This window comes from Trachurus trachurus, assembly GCF_905171665.1.
Source record: "Trachurus trachurus genome assembly, chromosome: 22".
In the NCBI taxonomy this organism is placed as follows: Eukaryota; Metazoa; Chordata; class Actinopteri; order Carangiformes; family Carangidae; genus Trachurus; species Trachurus trachurus.
This window is the reverse complement of record NC_139907.1, coordinates 12,886,969-12,909,246: the sequence shown is the minus strand read 5'-3', so window position 1 is coordinate 12,909,246 and position 22,278 is coordinate 12,886,969. Positions and strand designations below refer to the sequence as shown.

General features: G+C 41.4%; 1 protein-coding gene across 2 annotated transcripts in view; it reads right to left on the bottom strand.

Annotated features, from left to right (window-relative positions):
• Positions 1–21,911, bottom strand: part of cdin1 (CDAN1 interacting nuclease 1) — a 54,407-nt gene extending 32,496 nt beyond the window's left edge. The window contains exons 1-6 of one of the 2 annotated variants that reach the window (XM_083997565.1): positions 21,864–21,905; positions 21,493–21,611; positions 11,860–11,905; positions 10,814–10,878; positions 9,913–9,973; positions 6,721–6,793 (exon numbers count right to left, since the gene is read on the bottom strand). In XM_083997565.1, coding sequence (XP_083853691.1) covers positions 6,721–6,793; positions 9,913–9,973; positions 10,814–10,878; positions 11,860–11,905; positions 21,493–21,593 — 346 coding nt within the window. In that variant the 5' untranslated portion in view covers positions 21,594–21,611; positions 21,864–21,905. Of the gene's footprint in view, positions 1–6,720; positions 6,794–9,912; positions 9,974–10,813; positions 10,879–11,859; positions 11,906–21,492; positions 21,612–21,863 lie in introns of both variants that reach the window. The other variant, XM_083997566.1, reaches the window with a different exon arrangement.
• Between the last annotated feature and the right edge of the window lie 367 nt (positions 21,912–22,278).

The following is a 22,278-nucleotide window of genomic DNA, read 5'->3' as shown; positions in this document are numbered from 1 at the left end:
GTCCCTGAACCAACACTGCATGGAGATTCCCAAACTCATCTGGAAAACTGTGCACAATATATAGCTGTTAAATGCAAGATGGTTTAATTTGAGGATTGATAAAAATGTGAGTTTAACGCCGCAAATGAACAGGGTCTATTTAAAAAGATCTGGGTGTGCACTTACAAATGCTAACTGGATCATTAGACGTCTATTAAATTAATTTCATTAAGAGAGTGGCATTCAGGAGAACATTTAAAGACTCTTAAGACCGCTTTGTTCTGTTTCCGTCTTCCTCTTTGCATTTCATTCATAGGCGTTTCATTAAGAGGAAACTATCACAGAGAGGACAAACAGTGCTGTGATCCCTCATCTACCTTATGATGAGGAGGGTGGAAGGAGAACAAAGCACATTCAGCGCTCCCTCCTCTCTTTCTGTTTCTTCTTCTTCATCTCGATCTTTCTCTGCCACCTCTTTTTTTTTTTTTTTTTTTTGTTGCTACCTCCTTTCTGTTTCGGCATCACCCAGCTACGGTACTCCCCCAGCCCACCCCATAACCCCACACTCCCTCTTAGAGCTGCAAGGCACAGGGCTGTGCTTTATTTCTTTGCTCATTTTTCTCAGAGATTGGTACCTTCACACGCAGATCCATACCATGCTCCTGTGCGGTGCAGGCGGCGGTGAAGAAAGAGGGTTATATTTTCCCCTTGAGTTAGGACACCTCATGACAAATGATAATGGATAATCAATAAAGCGGGAAATATGAGGCAGCAAACTTTATGAAGCCAGGAGACATATTACTCCCCAACAACACTGGTTTCCCTTAACAAAGTCACTACTCGAGTGTGCCTAATAATCTGAAGGAAAATCAAAGGACCCGCAACCACATCAGCAATATTGGCAACTTATTCCACTTTAATGGCATTTTGATTGATTTTTTCCCTCTTCCTAATGGTCGTTTTATAGATTTGACGCTGCTTCTGCAAAACAGTGGTGTGTAATAAACCTCCCCGAAGGCAAACGGCAGCCATTAAAGCTCTTGTCTTACTAGTGCTCATAATTGGAGGTTGACCACCAACACATTTTGGTCTCTCACATAACACACACAAACACACACTTTCAGAACTAGACTTCTCTCTCTCTCGCTCTCGCCCTCCTCGTCTCTCCAACCCTTTGATATTTTTGGTAGATGGCCATAATAAGTGACAGGATCCCTTTCTCCTGCTCTTTTCTGAGCAATGGGGTTAAAAATAGCTATAAAAAGGTGACCTTGGCGCTGACATTGTGGAATTTCAGCCAAGCATTGACCTGATGAAAATGGAAGGCCAGGCCGCTAATAAATCAGGATGCTTTTAAAATGAGTTTACCCTAATGCTCATTCATCACTGGCTGTAATGCCATTTGCAGGCCCAGGATTCGCTGCTGTGCACAAACACAGCAGTAAATAACAACAGGGCCCTAGCATCCCTCGCATCGTTGCAGCCTCCAACATCAGCATACATTTATTAAAGACGCCCCCGCCTTGCACGGCAAGACTCCTCTATGACACCCTGAGCTCACTCTGCCACACACACACACACACACACACACACTCTGTGCTCTTTAAGTACACACTCCAAAGGCACACACAGACGCACACATAAAACACGTGCAGGAAAATAAAAAGCATAATCTGAAGAACACCAGACACAGAGAACAAAGCCCTGCAGCACGACTTTGCACTTGTAAACATTCGCCAAATTTACTGTAATTGTCCCATGTTGGTATAAATTCTGACTAAGGTAGCGTATCACGTCGTCAACATCTAAAAAGAAAGAACAGAGAAGAGGAGAATAATAGATGTGAAATGCTACGCCTCCATCGGGATTTGCTAAAGAAAACAACCAGTGTAAACAAATCACAAGCCTGTTTTCAAATGCAATTCTAAAACAAGATAAACTATATGAAGCAAGGTAACAGCAACCTAACCTTGGCTTGATTTTTCATTGCTTACTTGTGTCATTTGTAAGCACTCTTCCTCTCTCCACTAGGGTGAAAAAGTCATTATCTCAAACACAAAAAAATGTCGAGAAACCTCATTAGATAGCAACATTTGTTGAGGGAGGACCGTAATAAACAGTAACGGATGACGATTGTTATTGCCCCTGACACTGATGAGCTCCTCTGCAAGTTTGTTTATTAATTAAAAAACCCACTTTTGTCCACGGGTGGGGGGTGGGGGGTGCTACCCATTTCCTCTATACGTCCCCCTTCCACCCACACTCCCCATGCACAAGCCATTGAGCTGTGGAGGGGCACTCGTTCATCAAACTTCATGGAGCAAGGGAGAGACAGGTCCTGATAATGTGCGCCGCTAAAGCTGATTTTCCATGATGAATCTCGGAGCATATAAATTGGCTAATATCTGAAAACATTTACAGATACTAGAGGAATTGACTACTTGTGGGACATGATGGATGAGGCTCTCCGACGCTGGCCGACAGCTCTGCAAATCTCTGCGGCTGCCTAAAGCCCTCATTTGATTTTCCAATTTACTCCTTTTAAATTTATCCTCCCGTATTGAAAAAAACAGAAGATGGGAAACAGAGAGAGAGAGAGAGAGAGAGAGAGAGAGAGAGAGAGGGAGACAAGAGGAAGGGGGAGGGATGTGTGTGTGTGTGTGTTTTTCTTTTTCTTTTTTTAAAGATATCTGTGGTTGTGTGTACGTGCTAGTTGATGATATGAGGTGGTATCTCCTGTGCAGGAGGAGCCCAGTCCCTGAAGAGGTTACTGGGGCAGAACTGATCTGCTTCCACCTGATTCTCCCTGATAGCGGTGAGATGAGACTCTACATTTCTGTGTGTGTGTGTGCGTGCGTGTGCGCGCGCATGTGTGTATGTGTGTAGCAGTAGTAATAGTAGATCTGGGGAGGCACTGCTATGAAGAGAGGCTTCCTAGGTCAGGCCATTAGACTGTGGCAGAGGCTGACTGGAGCTTCTCTGCTGAAAAGGAGTAATTAGTATACTTGTCAAGTGAAGTGCCACGCTGCTGCTTACCTCCCCTTGCACCCACCCACTGCATGCATACAGAACCGCACAGAAACACTCACGCTGCCTTTGCCTCCTTACTCCCTCCCTTCTTGCTAATGAAGTGCCCTTGCTCTCATTATTTGAGAAAAAAGGCTGCATATAGCCTACACACCAGCTCTACCACGGTGGAGAGGTGAGGGAGAGAGGAGAGGAGCACTTGAAGACAAGAGAGGAGGAACCATAACAATCACAGTGGATACTAAGCTGAGATTTTACTGGATAGAACATAATACAATATCAGTTATCAACACGTCTGATCTGCAAAACACTGAAGCCATTATGAATTCTGTCAAGGAACCACAGGATCATAGGAGACGCTAACATTCTCACAGTGTTAACATCAAACACAGGACATTTATAACCTTGCGTACAAGGCTTCTGTAAAGGAATGTGACAATAAATCTTAAAGGCGGTCGAATCACATAGTTACAAAACATGGAGCAGCAATCTAATCTGGAGCTGGGCCTTGGGAAAATGGAAAAGGTCAAATAGCTAGCAAAATTGCCTCCTCAAAAAAGTATGTCTAAATCTAGAGGCACATCAACTCCTGTCAAAGGAGGAATAGAGAGAAAGATGAAGAGATAGCAGGAAGGGGAAAAGAAAGAGCAGGAGCTCCCCCAATGTGCCTGTTGGTGACTTCAGAGAGGTAGAGTTGGAAAGACAGTACCGCTATTTACAATGCAATTTTACAATTTACAGAACAGATCAGGGGGCTGAGACATGTAGCGTGTGAACATGATGTATGTTTCATCCACTCAATGATGTTTGTCCATATCAAACATCACTGGCGTCAACATGACATTTTATAACCATTTCGAAATGTACTTTTTTCAGTAGTTCGTAATATATTGCAACTCAATTTGATTACCACTTCATTGCATTTCAGTGATATTAGTGAAATTTTCAACTATCACTTTTAAGTATTTGTTGCTTTGATTATCAGTAAAGCAACATTTCTTCGCTCCAGTTTTAAACATGAAGCTTTTTCCTATTTTTTTGTATAATTTTAGATCAAACCACTTATTTAGAAAAAAAAAACACATAAGAGTTTGTTTTAATTTGATTCAACACAACTTTATTAAAATTATATTCATTTTATATATAAAATTAATTAATTAATTCAAATAATTTATAGATTTATAATGTGCAGGGAATTTTAAAAGTAATTTTAAAAGTAAAAGATAAAAGTAATGAGATAGTATGAAGAACAGATACACAGAACAGAAATCTGTAATGAAAACTTGCCTTACATGTGCTTGTAAATTAAACTGTCACATTCACAACCATTATCTTTATGGACATCACTCCATAAAAACAAACAACCCTGGTAGGAATTCTAAAATACTCCGTATGAAGCGGTGCAAACTGCCGTATATTTCACAAAATCATCCGTAGCACAGCCAATAGTGGATATAAACGGTGAAAAGTTCACATGTGACCTTTCCTCCCAACTGCCCAGTCCGTTTTCACGAGACAAGGAGCATTATGGATGTTGATATCATATTCAATACGTGATAAAACTGCTTTGAATGTATTGATTTATTTACAAGCGCCACCAGATAGTCTTTCATTCTGCTTGACTGATGCTCTCGCCAATACTTTTGCTGCAAGGACAGAGGGAGGCAGCTCGTTGGTGGTGTCGTCATGTTGAGGTGCGGTGGTGGTGGTGGTGGTGGTGTGTGTGTGTCTAGTGGGAAGGAGGGGTGGGAATGGAGGGAAGGGGGGGCACAACAACAAGCGAGCAAAACAAAACAAGGAAGGGACAGAAAACAATTTAAAACTCTGTATTGATCCAGCACTAGTGATTGTACATATATTCCACAGTCCCAAAGGCCCCATTCCTGTGTCTCTTAAATGCAAAGGGAGAGAGAAGGAGAATAAAAAAACGATGGTGCTAGGCAAAGGCAAGCCACTCACCCAGTTGGGGGTAATGTCCCTTATATAGAAGTCTATTGATCTTTGTAGTGCGCCTGCCTGCCCTCCCTCTGGAGTCTGACAAAAAAAACACACAAATACTCACACATGCACACTGGAGCGCACTCTGGGGCTGGTAGCAGGGGGGGGCATGACAGATACGCCTGCCAATAGCACTGAACCAACCTGTTAGCTAATTGCCAGCAAAGACAATTATCCTTGCATTGTTTCATAATGGAAACACATTAATGAAGTCTAATATACACACAGGGAGATTGGACGATCTGACCGTGCAGCCCATGTGCGCAGCAATTCATTTGTAAAGGCCGAGCAGGTCATGAGGAGATCGCAGAGAGAAGCTCTTTCAAAACAGAAGTCACCCTCACAGTCGCTGACTTTACAGCTGGCAACAGTGCAAAGGTGCAGCTTAATGAGGTCTTCATTTGAAAGTATTTCATACTCATTAAAAGTCAAGCAATTTTACCAGATAAAAAATGTAAGTGACTTTTAATCTGATCTAAATCAAAGGGTTTTTGAAACACAACACGTGGCCTTAGTTAGGCTGATATGAATCTCTGATTATCCTGTAAAAGCCATCTACACTCTGTGAAATCACTCTCTACAACGAGAACCGCGACCATGACATTACTCACTCGCCTGCAAACACTGGGATGCTGCATGGTTACAACACTGTTTTGAAATTAAACAACGATCATCCAGGAAGTTTCATCTGCTACAAATCTATTCGGAGTAATAATAAAGCATGTTTTCACTGTATGGAGATGGGTGGGGGGGGCACAGTGTGTGGTATTATCTGAGACGGAGTGCTTCTCCTGGATGGATGCCCTGTTCTACAAGCTGCTCAGACTAGTATTTTGACAGGCAGTGGATAACGGTGGGTCCAAAGCAATCACATCTTTGACTTTGACAAATGGCTGTGCTGTGGCGAAGTTGAAAATAACACACATCCACTTTAATCTCTTTCTTGATTAAATTGGAAGCACGTCTTTTTGACATCATGCGATTCACTCTCAAAGCACTGACTACTGCACAGACACGCACGCACATACTCACGATATGCCCATTGAAATGACAGTGAACCATGTGTGCATGTAATGGTGGGAATCCCAGAGTGGAAGAAAAAAAAAAGAAAGAGAATGTGTGTATCTGCAGATTATGGCAGTATCTGTGTCAAAAAAGATGCAGAAATGGTTCATTTCTATACATGCTACACAAGCTGCTAATCAGAATGGACAACACTTTATGGACAGTATCTTTGGCATGTTTAATGAAAATATTTTGCGTCTGAAGCTTGGTTCTCCCACAACGTGTCCATCAGCACTACCAAAGCGTGGTTTGCTTCCCAAGCCAATTTCCCAGGTAGGGACAGAGAAAGAGAGGGGGATGAGGGAAGAGAGGGTAGGAGGTAGATGGATGCATTGGGGGATGAAGGAGGGTGAGGGGAGAAATCAGGGGCGTTATAAATAACACTGATGAGGTGAGCTAGCATTGATCCACACTGCTGTTGAGAGGTGGGTGGTCCTCCCAGTGCTTAATTGCCAGTCATGTGCCCTGGGATGCAGCTACCACTAAATGTGGTCTGTCTCTCATTAGGCTCGGACAGGTTGGAAATACAGCAGCTAGAGCTGGAATTGGGGCTCAAACAGAAAGAGATTCAAAAGACAAAGTGCTACAATTAAGACTGATGGGGGGGATGATAGAAAGCACAGAGTGGGGAAATGGGAAAGTGTTACTCACGCATTCCACCATCCACGTCCTGAAGGAACCTGTCCAGGATGATACGAGCCATCAGTGCAGGAGACAGATCCACCTTTACATAGATTGAAAACCAAAAAGAAAGAGAATTAGCCTTAATAAAAAACAGGGTATGGCGTCAATGGGGACTTAATGCAGCTTCAAAAACATAGGCATAGTAGAATTGTTATTCCTCTCTGGAGAACTGCTCCATTTACAAACCATTAGACTAAATCTCACATATCCAGCAGGAAGTACGGTCATATTTCTAAGGGTCTAAGAATATGGCAGTAAAATTACTCAGCCAGTCTAACTTCGGCTGATGTCACACAGATAATAATGATTGTAATGATATTATTACGTTTTCAAACCTTGACCCAACTTTCGACAATCCCTGTGCAAATTGTTCTTTGAAAGCCTTGCTGTGCAATAACCTTTCCCACAGGAACTAGATATCACCTATTACGCAGCCAAGTTGAATTGCCTTTGCCTCTGTCAAACGGACAACTGTACTCTCTCATCTTGTATGAAAAAGCAGCACACGCCATGCCCAGGCTAGAGACAATGCAGAGCTTTAATCATAGGATGATCACCAAGGCAAACCTGCAGGAACCAACAGGACATACCGGAGGGGACTGTGGGAATGCAGTCCTTAATAGGAAGGAGAGAACCTATGGCTGCAGCACTCTTTGAACACGAAGACACCTTGAGAGGTGTGCAGTGTTTTTGGTCTGAGAGCAGAGAGAAGCCCTGACAGGTAAAGGAGCACTAATGACTGAAGTTTTCTACCTGACCACAATACTATTACAAAGCCTTCTCGCTCAGTATCAACAGTATTGTCGTTGAAGTGGTAATATCAGCATGGTGTGCACTGAAAGACCAAAACTATTGTCAGGGCCTGCATATTATGAGGGTTATTATTTATTTAGATTAAGCAGACTCATAAAATGTATGTATTGTTGTATTGGCTTTAAAATTAAATCAGGCTTATTGAGCAAAAAGATCTTTTTCAAGCACCGCATTTGACCTTTGTTTAAACAATATATATGTTGCAAATAAGAAGACACATTAAGTCATTCACTATTACATTTCACAGCCTCTTCGGCAAGGAGGGAATTAAAACATTGCTTTAAGACTTTGCCATTCCTAGCCGGCTTGTTATGAAACACAACGCACTTACAGCCAAAGATCATTTTTTTTCTCTTGTTAGCATAATTGGGGACCAAAAGTGAATTTGCCCTCAGCCTGTAGTGAGAATGGTGCGTTTCATCTTTTCTGTGATGCTTCCTGGTAACGCTGGGAGCAGAGAAGCTTCTGTCTAAACAATGTCTTCTTCCCCCGCAGTAGTATTTGTTAACATCTCCATAATATTGCACTAAGAAGGCAGCTTGTAAAAAAAGGCCAAACATGTCTATAATAATTAAGGGGTGAGCACAGAGTTTATGTCTTCATTAAGGCCTCTGATAGCATTTCAGACTTAGCATTTGTAGCCTGCAGCTAGTTTCTCTGCTCTCTCTAACCCTCCTCATTTTCTCTTCCTGTCTTCTCTCCTCTCTCTCCACTCTTTGTGCATATTGGCCTGTTCTCCACTCACACCTTTGGAAAACGAGAGAGCATCAGATTCGTGGTAACCTGCATCAGGGCTGACAAATGAAAAATGGCAACATTACCAACGGTGGCCCAGGCTGAATAAGGACCACCTGATTAGTTCAGGTACTTGCCTCTCCCTAATTTTCATATTAATCATGAGTCTATCTCCATTCTCAAATCAGACTGCAGCACTTTATGAGTTTAACATGTGACTAAGATTCACAAAGCCTTGAATTCAAGCTGAAAATAATTATTGTTCAAAATAACTGTGCTTTTATTAGCCCACAGCGATAAGGTGTGTCACATCCAACACAGCATAAATGCCCCTGCTCCAAAACCTTTATGTTTAAGTAACCTTCAGATAAAAACCAATATGAACAACAAAAATAACAGCATGAGTTTTGGACCCTCTTTCGTGAATTTTTCTGCGGGCAAAAAATAAATCCATGAACAGTTTTCATCATTGTTAATCATTTCCCTCTGTTGGAGATATATTGTCTCATAAAGGGATGAAACTACATCAATTAGCGATCTGGGAGATCATGAGTGCTTGGTTTAAATGTTAAGTAGCATATTAAAATGACAGTTAAATGGTTCATAGACAGTTATCTCTGAGCTGAATTTAATCCTTTGGAGAAAAAAAATCATGTGTCAATTAAATGGAGAATGAATAATGGCAGTGAGCTTTGAGGTGCCACTGATGCATGTGAACTACTCTTATTTTAGAAGAAGAAGCCCTCAAATCTGACTGCCTGGTGTGAGCACCAATAAAAATTTAAATGTGCATTTAAATGTTTTAAAAAGGTTACACAGCCCATTTTAACAGTCAAAATAAGAGGGAACTGCAAGAGTAACAATGTATTCAAATGACACATAAATTAAAAATGCAAGAATTGCAGTATCATGAATAATCCTGTGATAATCTGAAATGTACTGCATCAATTCTGTAGTAATTCAGCTAATTCAGCTTCACTGAGTAGGCGCTGGATTGATTCTTTGCTACTATCCTAATGGAAATGATAATTTACGGACTACACAATGTAAGAAACACTAGTGGCCTCTAAGTAGATTACTTTTCACTAATGTGAAATGCAGAAACTTGGTCAAGTGAATAATTTAAGTGCTTAAAGCGCAATGCTATTTTATAGCAATCACACAAACACCCATATATACCCTATAATTATTTTTATTTACAATTGCTCCTACATTAACCGCAGTACAAATCCTGCACTGACCTCCGAAGGTAAACAACTGATGAAGTGATGAAGAGAGGAATTAACCAATGACCCTGTCCTCACCTGTCCGCAGTTTGCAGCAACCCTGCCTCAACTGCAATTTGGAAAATTACATAATAAAACAGAAAAAGTATTTTCACATCTGCTTAATGGGGGTGAGAGCTAATTGCATCAAATAATTGATAATGAAGCAGACTATTTTACCAATTTTGATAATAACTAACAGACGAGGGGAGTTGAAAAAAAAAACTTCAGCCAACTTCTATCAATCCATTATATAGAAAAAAGTCAGCATCAGTTGAGAAGGCTTTTTTCAATGGTTAAAAAAGAAAAAAAAAGAAGAAAAAAAAACTAAAGGTTATGCCATTACCTCATTGGCCAACTCCAGCAGGACAGGAGCAGTGGGATGTGCCTTGACTTCACTGAGATACCTTCATTATAACAAAGAACAACAACATCAGTGAAAAAAAGGAAAACATAACCCACAAAGGCAGACAGAAGGGTATGGGGACTAGACCAGGCTAGCCAAGACATGCTAATGTCCCTGATGACTTTGCCCTAGGTGGCATATGGCAGGCTCAGTGCGGTTAAAACAGCACTGCTTGAAGGGCTTCAAATTTCCTTGAAGCCAGACAAGCATATGATAGTTAGTTAACCCCTGCCGCCCAAAAACCCTTTTTTCCCTCGCCAGCTAAAACTGCAGCTCCCCTCAGATCTTACCCAGATCATCTCTGAGGTTTGTTGTTGTAAGTGGATTAGAAGTGCATTATCCAGCCTTGTTTCCCCCTGAACAATGGCCTAATAAGCTAGATAAAGGCTAATTGCAATATGCAAAGAGGCTTTCCCCCCTACAGTCTGTTTTTCTTTTTTTCCTCTTTTTTTAATTTATCCATATTCATTGAATTACAGATAATCATCCCATCATAAGCCTGTGTAAGGCAAATGCCCAATGGCTGGTTATTTATTTATTTTTCTTTCAATTTGACATGGGGAACAGAGCTTTAGTTTAGCAGGTGCAAGTGGAGGTCTGGAATGAATCCTGAGGGTGGTGATTTGTTTGGAGGAGATTATATCTGTCATGGTGGCCCACCTACTCTCATGTGACTTTGGCAAGTCCCTTCCTCAGACAGTCAGACAAAGAGAGCACACAAGAATGGGAGACAAATAATAATAAAAAAAAACAGTGATAGAGATGAGAGGGAGATAAACACAGCATACTAGACAGAACAGAGAAGAGCAATAAAGCAACACAACACAAAGTAATTTAGTACCTTTGGTAGTGGCTTTCAATAACATCTGGTGCATGGTGTCTTGAGATTGTTCTTTTGGTTCGTTTCTGTTGCAAAGAGATCAAAGGTGTAATAAAAATAATGAAACTAATATTAATGTTAATAACAAACAGATGAATTTCATGCAATACTATTAGGAGGTAAGTTCTTAACATTTTCCTGTGCGGGTTTGTTCAGCCTCGGCTTCTCTTTCATGCTCTATTGTATTTGAACAAGTGCAAGAGATCTTGGGTCATAGTAATTTTATTTCAATAAGTTTGCTGGAGGTCAAAGTGTGTCAAGGCAACCATGTTCAGACCTCCCACCCCCATCCTCCTTATATTCATTTCCCCCCTTTTCCATCAAACAATGACCCTATTCCACATTCCACACTCTGACATTTCCATGCAATTCAATTGAAGGAGGAGGACAGGGGATAGAAGAGGAAGAGCATTGGTTAAAAAACAACTTATTTAAAAACTACTACACAAGAAAAAAAAAAATGTAATTCCGCAGAGACAGGCAGTGTGACTGACACCTGTCAGGGGGATGATAAATGACTCCATTTTCTGCCTGTGCTGCCTTCTGCCACTGGCGGCAGTGGCCATTTATCATCATCCGCTGTCAGCCGTGGAAAGCAGCAGTGACAGTGCGAGTCAGCAAACATTTAGCACACGCAGCCGCACTACACAGGGAAATTATTATTGTCAGAATAATAATGGTTTAGCATAATTTATTACAGGTCCACCAAATAAGCAGGGGCTAGATGTTATTAGACAGATGGATGGGAAGGCTTGGCAGACATCCACTGAGGCTCAGGCAGGCAAGGGCTCTCAACATGAACGTGGGGAGGAGGAGGGGGATGAAGGTGGAGGGGGGGAGAGGGATGGGTGGGTGTGGAGGGGGGGTTGAAATAAACGTGGATATGGTAGGGGGGGGCATCCTCCAAACCAATCAGAGAGCTGGCAGTTCAATTACAAAGAAATAAAGGGACATTCATCATTCAATTAGGCACCTGTCAGGGCTCACAAAGGAAGAAAACTTCTAACCTGGTACTCCAGGGAGAAGATGCTCAGAAGAGTGGACTGCGAGTGACTGGAACAAATAAAAGAAGGACAAAGTTAATTACCAGAGTGCATTGCACAGAGACAAAGGGAGAGGGGGAGCTTCAAAGCTGGGGCCAGCTGCCCTGTAATCTAAAAGAACATGAAAACAAGTGTGGCAAAGTTGTTCCAGATGAACACCTCTGACAAAGGATTCCTGCCACGATGGCGTAGGGGGTGTGAGAAAGGGGGAGGTTGTGTGTGGTATGAGAGATGAGAAAAATATAGCCTGTTTTTTTTTTCTTTCACTCATTTCATTCATACACGCTATCTTCCTATCTACCCTTTCTTGCCTGGAAGAGTGCTGAAAGCTAAATTGTTCTTAATTGAAGTGCAGTTTCTGCTGTTGAGAAACCGTACAAAGGAAAGAACTCGTGGCCAAACTAAACATGGAAAAATTGGTCAGAAGTGAATGACATTCACAAAAACAACTGATAGGGTTCAAGTTCATTTGCTGCATTCACCGGCAAAATTGCACCCCCCCGGATCAACAGGGGGATGACCACTGTGAGTGTCTATTTGTTTTTGTGAGTGCTATAGCAATACACAGACAGAGGAGAAGTTTTCCCAGCTTCACTTCCAGCGCTGGGGCTGGCATATGGGTCGTCCAGGAGCCCTCCCACTGCAACTGATGGGCTTTGAAAATGGAAACTTTCACTGCAGGAAGCTGGGACTCCCAGGAGTCGGTCAATTCCATGGGTTGCCATAAGCTACATTCATCTCCAGCTCCAGTCAATGTCAAACACCTGGCAGAGAAGCAAACCTGGAAAACAGGCAGCTCCGACAGGGACTCACAGCCCCCTTGATATCCCTCCCCAACCCCCCACAGCATCCTTTGAGTTGAAGGTATTTAAAGTGGTGACAGATATTACTCTAATTGGATGGTACACACCTCCACCCTGGATATCAAAAAACCATATGAATGCAGCTGAAGCATGCACACAAACACATAAACTGCTCTGTGATGGTCTCCAGTGGTGCTGTGTCTCCATGTACTGCTCTCAGTACACTTGATTGTTAAATTTAATGGACTTTTCGTTACAAGTCACCTGAGAATGGTATGTAAATACTGACAAGAAGCCGATGCCTCCAATCTGCATTGAAATATTGAGTCCACGTAGGCCCTCAACATCAATCACTATAAACCATGAAATAACCATGTGACATGTAAACAAAGCCAAAGGAATCTCAAACACTGATTTGTGTCTGGAGTCTCAGCCTGTGACCATATCTTAATAAAAGCATTTCAACCACTGGAATAGTTCAGCACTTTATAATGACTTGCCCCGCCAAAGACGTCATCTTGGGTTATCCAGACGCCAGATTTAAAACTGTTTTACTACTCTGGCTGGAGAACAGCTAATTCTCAAATATTCAAACTCTCCGGGGCTCTCAACCCATCACACAGATGAGTCTCGTCAACTACAAAGTTACAGTCACAAAGGAGGAGGACTAAATGTTTGAAGTAAATGGGAAAGGGGGGAGCGGGGGGAGGAGGGGGGATTCCAGAAAAAAACATTGCCACCTCAGCATTAATTTACAATGATGCTTGGGGACGAAGGGGCCACTGCAATTAAGTGGGCCATTAAATGGTCAACTGTCAACATGTGGACACTTAAGAGAGGAAAAAAATTTCTTCCACACTTCAACCTTGCACCTGAGCATTTCAACAACATTACAGCCTTATTGTTGGCATGGGACCATCGCGATCCCCCCGTCGGAACAGACATCTGTTAGGCTTTAAATGGATTACTCTCTATAATGAGCATGATTACTGCCTAATTGCTAAATCTATACCCTGTTAACTTTAAAGGGACATAAACTGCTCTTAATATCTGAGAAAACATATCTGTTTCAAAAACACTAAAGTCTTTGGGGACTTTTGTTTTTCCTTTCTTTTTTTTTCTTTTTTTACCTCAATCAGTTTTTGCCGACATGATAATGCACCATGAAAACATGCTGGAATTAAGAGACAAACCGAAACAAGACCAAACATTGAGAATTTTAAGAAAATAAAAAAAATGAGGGCAATGTAAAGAGATAAGTGCAGATACCTGGATCCAAACCAAGAGTTGTCTGCATTTTATAGAGTCTGTCAAGTTTTACACTGGGCTCATATTGTATAATGCTCCTTTTTCCATTTGACAGACATTAATAGTAAGTTATTGCTGACTTTACATTAATGTATATCCAACCTGTGCTCTCCTGGGCACAGTATGCTCACTTCATGCTAAAATATGGAGCCAAGTGCAGTGTTACAATGGGGATCTGATCTGCCTGCTGAACAGTAGCATTACATTTTCACTGTAATATATCCACCTCCTTAACTCATAACACCAGCATTTGAGGAATTCAACCCTAGCTCGATGGTTATAAAAAATAAAGTGATACAAAAACACCATCCTAAAACTAGCCTCCTTCTGTCTTTGAGCCTTTAACAAAGCTGATGATTTGTATTTTATTCGGATATGTGCTAAAGGCAGCAGGTTTACTTTCAGTGTAAAATAGTTTATAATGTTAGGTGATACAACAAAAAGTTGAAAGTATAAAAAAGACAATAAGATCAGATTTTCAACAATTTTTATCACATTACTAAATCTGTCCTTACAATTGGAAAATGAACCAAAAGACCAAGAAAGGTCTAAAAAGAGAAAGTTATTATTGATGTAATTTATTTTAAATAACTGTGGGATAAGACACTAAACTCTAAGACAGTTCTGTAGCCGAACTACATATCTGTACAAAAAACAATTAAATTATTTTATTGCATTGGTAAGACGTCAAGGTAAACCACTGAGTTCATCAATCTCTGTCCTACTTGGTTGTATTTTATGAATCAATGATGCATAGTTGTTTGGTTTCAGTCCACTGTTCAGTCACTGAAATTTATCACAACAAACAAACAACGCCTTTGAAAATTCAGTTCAAAAAGAGTGTGTGACACTGCAGCTCATCCTTACATTGACCTTTATGTGTGAAAAAAAATCCCTCCCTCTTGGATATAATTTAGAACATGGGGAAACAGAAGGCTGGGAGACAGAAGAGTGGTTAGGGAATCATTCACTCTCAACCTAATTACCCTCCCTTACAACATAAGACAGAGCATTAATATGCACTGGCACCCAAAATAGTAAAGCAGCAGATTAAATTAAAAACAATTAGGGACTTTCACTTTGTCACTGAGCTGGTATGCCTGTCTGGTCAGTGCTTTAGGCTCTATTAAGTTAGGCTATCCACTGGTTATGAATCTGACAAATTCAAGTTTGAGTGTTGAATTGCCTTATCTCCTTATACATTCAAAGTGTATCAGTGTCTTAACAGAAAAAAGAAAAAAAAAACACAGCAAAAAGCCTAGAAATTCCCATCAACCTAATTAATAGGAGCTGGGAGAAATTCCAGCTATCAATTATATTCTGAATCTTCCTATTTACAAATAATTTATTATAAACAATAGCTGTAATTTAGGTAATGAAAGCCACCTGGCTAATGGCATTGGTATCATATGCTGCGACAGTGCTTAGCATTTGGTGGATCTGCATGCAGAGAGTGTTGCATGGTGCGACTCTTCAGGGCATGGAGCTGGCTAATTGAGGCATAGCACATATTTTTACTAATGGCAATGGAGCTATTTAGAAAGGGGAATGACATGGATGAAATGATTCACTCTTAAAAACCATATAGAAATATTGCTTGGTTTTAAAACCACGTTCTTATCTTTATTCATATTTCCTCTACCATAATAATTAGCTATTGCCCTCCTTGCACAGTTAGTATTTATATCATATCTTGCTCTATTCAAGTAAGACTGCTGACAATTATGTATTGAGCATTTACTTTCCTACAGATCAATATTTTATAAAGTGAAAAACAGCTGAATATGGGTTAAACACTCTGGATATGCAAATGCTGCTAATTACACATGCTGATAGGCAAAATGCTAACATCTGTTTCTCAGCTATGCCTACCATCATCAGCGGCAAAACAAATGCGTGGAAAAAATATCTTTATGCGTTAATGTATAAATGTGATGTATTTTGACAAGAGATAGAAACAAACACAAATCTCAGTGTGTCACGCAGCTTCAAACAAATACTTGCACAATGAGCACACGTGTTTACAGTTCAAATTAGTTTTAGTTTTGTTCCTGCAAAACAACAGTAAAAACTGCCTACTATTATCATCAGTGCAGCAGCGATCATTCATGGTATTTCATGTGGTTGTAGAAATGTTTTGTTATTTTCATTTTTATGATGATTTTTACTTTGTGCATATAAAGTGTGACAAATGAGCGGTTTTTGTTACATTTGTTTTTACATAACTAAAAAAAAGATTCACCAAAAGCCCAACTCGGAGTGTATTCCACTACATTTACTGATAGTGGCCCCCTCCCCACTGTCTCTCTGTGGAAGGCCACAGAAAACCTAAAACGCCTGCGGGAGACTGTGCACAGAAATGGCTTTAGCAGAAGCACAACAGGGCATCTGACTGCCTACTATTGTCCTAATAGATGAAAAATATCACCCCTACGCTTCCCCCTTTACTTTATTACAATCTTTAAAATTTCTGTCTGCTGAGGTGCCCTGAGATGTCAGAACTATTATATAAGAGTGGCAAAAAGAGCAGGGAAGATCCCACAATCACCACCCTAATTGTGATTCTTCCTGAAGGCTTGGGATCTTCAAGACCCTGTCTGTGACGAAACTTGGTATAACTATTATGGTGTGTTTCCATTGTTATGGTGTAATTATTGTCATTCCTGTTTCTGCAGACTCTCATGGAAAATTGAAAATGAGGTCCATGTTATCCGTCAAGTGGTGAGCGTCCACTGGTCTGGCAAAGAAACACATTACGCTGACCAATTGCCTACTCCCCCAAGCGTAGCTGGGGAACTTGTACCATTCTGGACAATTTGTTTCATTCTTCTTTTGCAATTGATCCCAGTATGCAAAGAGAACCTGGGGCAAAAGACGCTGCCCAGCTACACTGTGCAACTCTACGTATGTTGTAGCTTTCCCTTTGTGTTTATGTATGGCTCTGGGGGTTGAGGGACGACACTGATGCTACACCAAGTAAAGCAAACAATACGTTGGTTTTACGCACAACAGTTAATATTCCTGTGTCAATAATTTCCATCTGCTAATCCAAACATCTTTTCCTGTCTAGCGATTCAATAACCACAGTTTTTAACCTTCAAGATAATGGGCCTTAGAGTCACTATAAGCCACACCTTACTTGAGCAACGGGCTGCTTACCTCAGTGTTTTTAGCCCAATGAGGCGAGAAGGCTTTACAATCTATAGAGTGTGCTTGGACAACGTCCCTACGATATGAGGAGGAAGTAGTCATTCCTGTGCTTCCTAATCAAGTAATTGATTGCATCTATTATTCATGAACTCCTTAGCCTGACATGAAGTTGTAAACTCAGCACAGCTTCTCCTCTTTCTACATCTCTCCTCTCTGCTTACACTTCATTCATTCCTTCACCCTTCCAATGCTCATCTAACCACATAAAGCTGTGGAATTAGTTTCCCTGTCTTTCAGCCTTCAAGGGTTGCACCCCTAAGCCCCCAACTGCCAGTTTGTGTTTTGTTCAATATGGGCAGCCAGAAGTGTGAGGCCGTGCACTGGAGGCCGTCAGGGCTGCCCCCACAGGCTCTGCACTAGATCAGTCTGGGTAATGTCATTGCCACTTCCAGGCTATAAAATAGCTGTGGAATTCTACCTGCACGAGATCTACAACAGTGCAACTCAGTTTATTACACAGAGACAACAGTGGAAATCAGAGTTAAATCTAGAGTTAATCCAACTGGCATCTTATGAAAAGGCATGTGTTTACCCCTTTCTTTTTTTACCTCTTCATCAAGGCAAGGTTTTTGAACTGAGTGTGAAGAAAACTTAATTTGATCTCTAATTAAGCTATAACAAGATTCCTAATCTTAATACTGACAACTGATTAGGACATCTATGTCATAAGCAAAGTCCTAAAAATGTTTATGCATCAACAAATAATAACTGTGAAATGATATCCATATTTCTAAACTATGCTTTACACTGTAAAAGATAAGCTGACATCAATGAATAATAAGAGGTAAAAAACAAACAAACAAGAAAAACAATCACTTCTAAAGAGTTCATGAGATATTAAGTTAAATTAAATCTATGAGCCTCCTAGTTTAACACATCGCGCCTGTTTCCAAATCCTTGGGTTTAACTAGCGTGTTAAAAAAGAGAGATAAACACTACAGCCACAATAAATAATCAATGAGCAACTCCCCAAGCTTCGTCCTGAGCCGAGACATTACCATCAAAAACAAAGTGTCTGTAGCCAAGAAATCACCATATCAATGGCACATGCCACAACAACCCTGCCCCATGCTTTCCTTCCAAAGATCATGCTAGATAAACCCCAAATAACAGAGAAATTAACAAATGCTTGACATTTGCTCAACATCCATTATTCTGACACTTCTTCAGAATTTCAAAAGGCTGAACGCATGCTTAATCAACATTCATATTCCCAGAGCGAGCCCCAGCACCATATTGCAGCCCGCCTCAGTGCTGATGAAAACGGCACATTAGGGCCCGATTCGAAAAACGTTCAGGGACTCCTCACCAGGGAGCTGTACATGTGTGTGTGTGTGTGTGTCTGTGTGTGTGTGTGTGTGTGTGAAAGTAAAGAGAGAGAGAGAGAGGGAGAGAAAGGCAGCGGTTTTGTTTAGAGGGGAGGGATGCTTCACACTTTATATTTTAAAGCATTTCCCAAAACAGAGGCATCTGCCCCTCCGCCGCACACCCTCCAACTTTCATGAGCGCCATATGAGGTGTGAGCAGAATGGCGCTTTAAAGAGGGGGGTAATCATTACATCCAAATTCATTCATAATATGGCACAGAAGGACACAGAGGACTCGCACATTCCCTCCCTCTTTTTCTCGCCCTCCTTACACAGGCTCTCTCTGGGGACAAAGGGTGGAAGGACTGGGGTCCCCTCTGGACCCGGGGGAAGCTCGGCAAGGCCTCAGAGAGCAGCCCATCATTTCCAATTCTAATATGTGGCAAGAGAAGGACCTGATGGGACTGATGTCACATTTTTACCCACACCGGCCTGCGACGAGCCCTCCCACACCCCTTCCATGCGTAGCCACGGTCCAGATACTAGACAGGACACCACGGCTGGCTAAGAGGAGGGCAAGGAAGAAAGGGCAAGAATGGGGGTTGATATTTGCATGTCCCTCCATTGTGAGTGGGGGTAAAAAGTGACAGCACCGTGTCCAATTCTTTTCCCCCCAGAGCAGCTCGGGCCCGGCAAGAGAGGCCAGGCTGACAGATGACTCCCAACATCTGTGTTATGCAGCCGTTACAGATGAGGGACTTCGCATCACAATCTCTCTCTTTCTATCTGTCTATTGGACACTCCCTCTCTCCTCCCACCGTCCAAACTCATAGGACAACAGAAAGACTGACAGACGTTCCGTGGAAATTACCTTGAAATGGCCTATAACAATCATTTTGTAGAAAGTTTAAAATTTCCTCCCTTTGAGTGCCCAATCAAAAGCAATGATTATAAAGTGGGTTCATACTCAATACAACATTCAGAGCCTCGAGATTAAAGGCTATTCTTACTTATCTACATAATTGTAACTCAGATAGTCTTGATTCCAAATAAATAAATAAATAAATAAATAAAGTTTTGCAAATACAGTTAAAATGTATGTCTGGTTATTATATAAAATATTTCCTAGCATCACTATATATCACAATATCTCATCTGATGTTATTGCTATTCAATTATAATTTGCTCATTTATTTGCAGAATTATGTAAAATGATCACATGATACCATACAGTCAATAATAGATGAGAATTAATTTTAGTACAGCCCTAACTGCAGCTATAATACTATCAGCATGCAATTTCATGTAATACCTGGGAAACATTTCCATATTTTCATATGAAAAAAAAATAAAAACTGTATATGTCATAAAATGATCACTTCGGACACTAATAGCTGCCCTCTGCCACAAAATTATGGAAAATGCCCCTGGAAAAAAAATCATCTCCTCTACCATGACATTGAAGAATCTACAGTTCACTTTAAATTGATGCATCATTTGGAAATCACCCAGTGCGATGCAAATGATACCTGTCTTTTCTGTATCAGTATAACCTAACCAATCTTTTGCCCATCCCTCCAGTGAAGGGCTGTCCACAACAAACCCCTTGCCCCTCTCCAGCCCCCCCCCCCCTCCCCCTGCCAGCCCCAGCCTGGCCAATATTTACGCAGTGGCAGGGCTCCCACACAGTCCGAGGGGACAGGAGGGGTGTGGGGCGGGGGTGGCTGACTGCCGTGCCTGAGCGCATGCTAAGAGATGATGGATGGCCTAGTCGATATGTTATGTCTTAAGAGCCTGATTTCCTGCCAGTCCAATCACTAACCCTCCAGAGCCCAGCTCAGCTGATTGGACAACCAGAATAATTTCGCAGGCTGTGAAAACACTGCTGCCATGCCTGTCTGTCAGGCCCAGTGACGAGACTCAGGGTTTTAAAGAGCAAGGGCCTCCCCAAGATTGGTTATGGTGAACGAAATAATAACAATAACCAGCAAGACTAAACAAAAGAGCGAGCACCTCCTGGAGAGAGATCGTGCAGAATTATTGGAATGAAAACGGTCCGGTGTTTTCCTTTAATTATTACACCCACCAGTACCACTTTTCCAAAAATTGGCATTTGGACTGTTTACCAAAGACAGTTTGGATTAGGAAACCAAAAGGAGAAAGAAAACTGAAAATAAACATGAGAAGGGCCTCCTAGTGTTGGTGCCTAAACATACAGGATATTGGATGCAGTTACACGCATGGCATATTCTGTAAAATGCTGACAGTGAGAACAAAGGTTAGCTGAAGCTCCGCTGAGTCCCCTATGGGGACCTTATACCTTCTTCTAGATTGGTGATTAGGGCACAATGGAAGTAGGAAGCTCCAAATACATGCGACTTTGTAAGTGACCTCTACGGGATCAGCCATGGTGTCCTGGTGGCCTTGGGGGATTACACATGTTACGTTCAATAAAGTGAGGGCCCTCAGTGTCAAGGAGAAAGGCAAACACAACCATTAACCTCTCTCTTCGATTTCTGGGTGTGCAGGCGCTGCATGGCAAAACACTGGCTAATGCTGTGGTGAAAGTCTTTGCAGAAACCTTAATGGAATTAATTAGTGCTCATAACAATTGAATTAAACGGGACTATAAATATTTAATATCAGAAGATAAAAAGAGACACCGGAATAAATGATGTTGCTATGGGGAGTTGATGGATAGACAGATAGAAAGTTAAAATTGAATTTACCCAAACGTGTTCTCATGTGTAGGTATATATTATTTTCCTAAACTCCAAACACATCATGTTTTGATTGATAATGTACAAAGAATGGTTTAAAGATTATCATGCAGATCTGTTCTGTTTTTTCACTCTGTCACACATAAACAGACAACCACAGAGGCTACACACAATGAATTCTCACATGTAAAAAAAAAAAAAAAAAAAATAGGCTAACTCACAAAATAAATGCAGTGTGTAACCACTTACTTTGGAAATCTTTCTTTGAGCATCTTCATACATTGTCGTGTGGGTCTCAGTTGTTCAGTCCACCTCACTATCTCTTTATATTCAGCTCGGGACAGCCTCATCTTCCTTTTATTATCTACCTGTGAGAACAGGGAGAGAGAGTCTGAGAGGTAAACAACATGTCAGGTGGCTGACAGCTGTCAAAAACAGCTGTACCTGCATTGCTAAGCAAACTTAGCTTTATGTTGTGGCTAACGCGAGAGACTAAGAGCATATCACGACATAAAACAAGATGTCTGGTCTTCGAGGGATTGCTGTGTGACTATTTAATGCAACACAACGTCCAAATATGACTACAGAGCGATAAAACATGAAGTAAAAGGCTTGTTTACCCGTGATTCCTTCTGCCTGTGGACAGTTCCCGGCTGCTGCTTCCCGCTAGGAAGTTGAAGAGGTGACTTTAGTGTGAGGAGCGCGTTGATTGGTCGATTAGTCTACGGAATTGAGTATACAGGCCGGTGATTGGTTGCCTCGTTTCCCGGGGGCGGTGCCCAGCGATGACATGCTGCTGACTGCAATCTCCGACACAGCTCTGCGTTCTCATCAGCTGCAAGAGATATGCAAAGAAGCAGGTACTAGAAATGAATAGATACACGCTCTCCTGTCAGACAAACGTCGTTTTTCAATTCCACCGTCCGTAAAGGAATATGTCTAAAACACATGAACTGTGCGGTCGGGGGGAATTTTTTGGCGGAAAGAGGAACGACGGAGAAACAGAGGCACAGAGAGAGGGTAGCTACCTCCCTG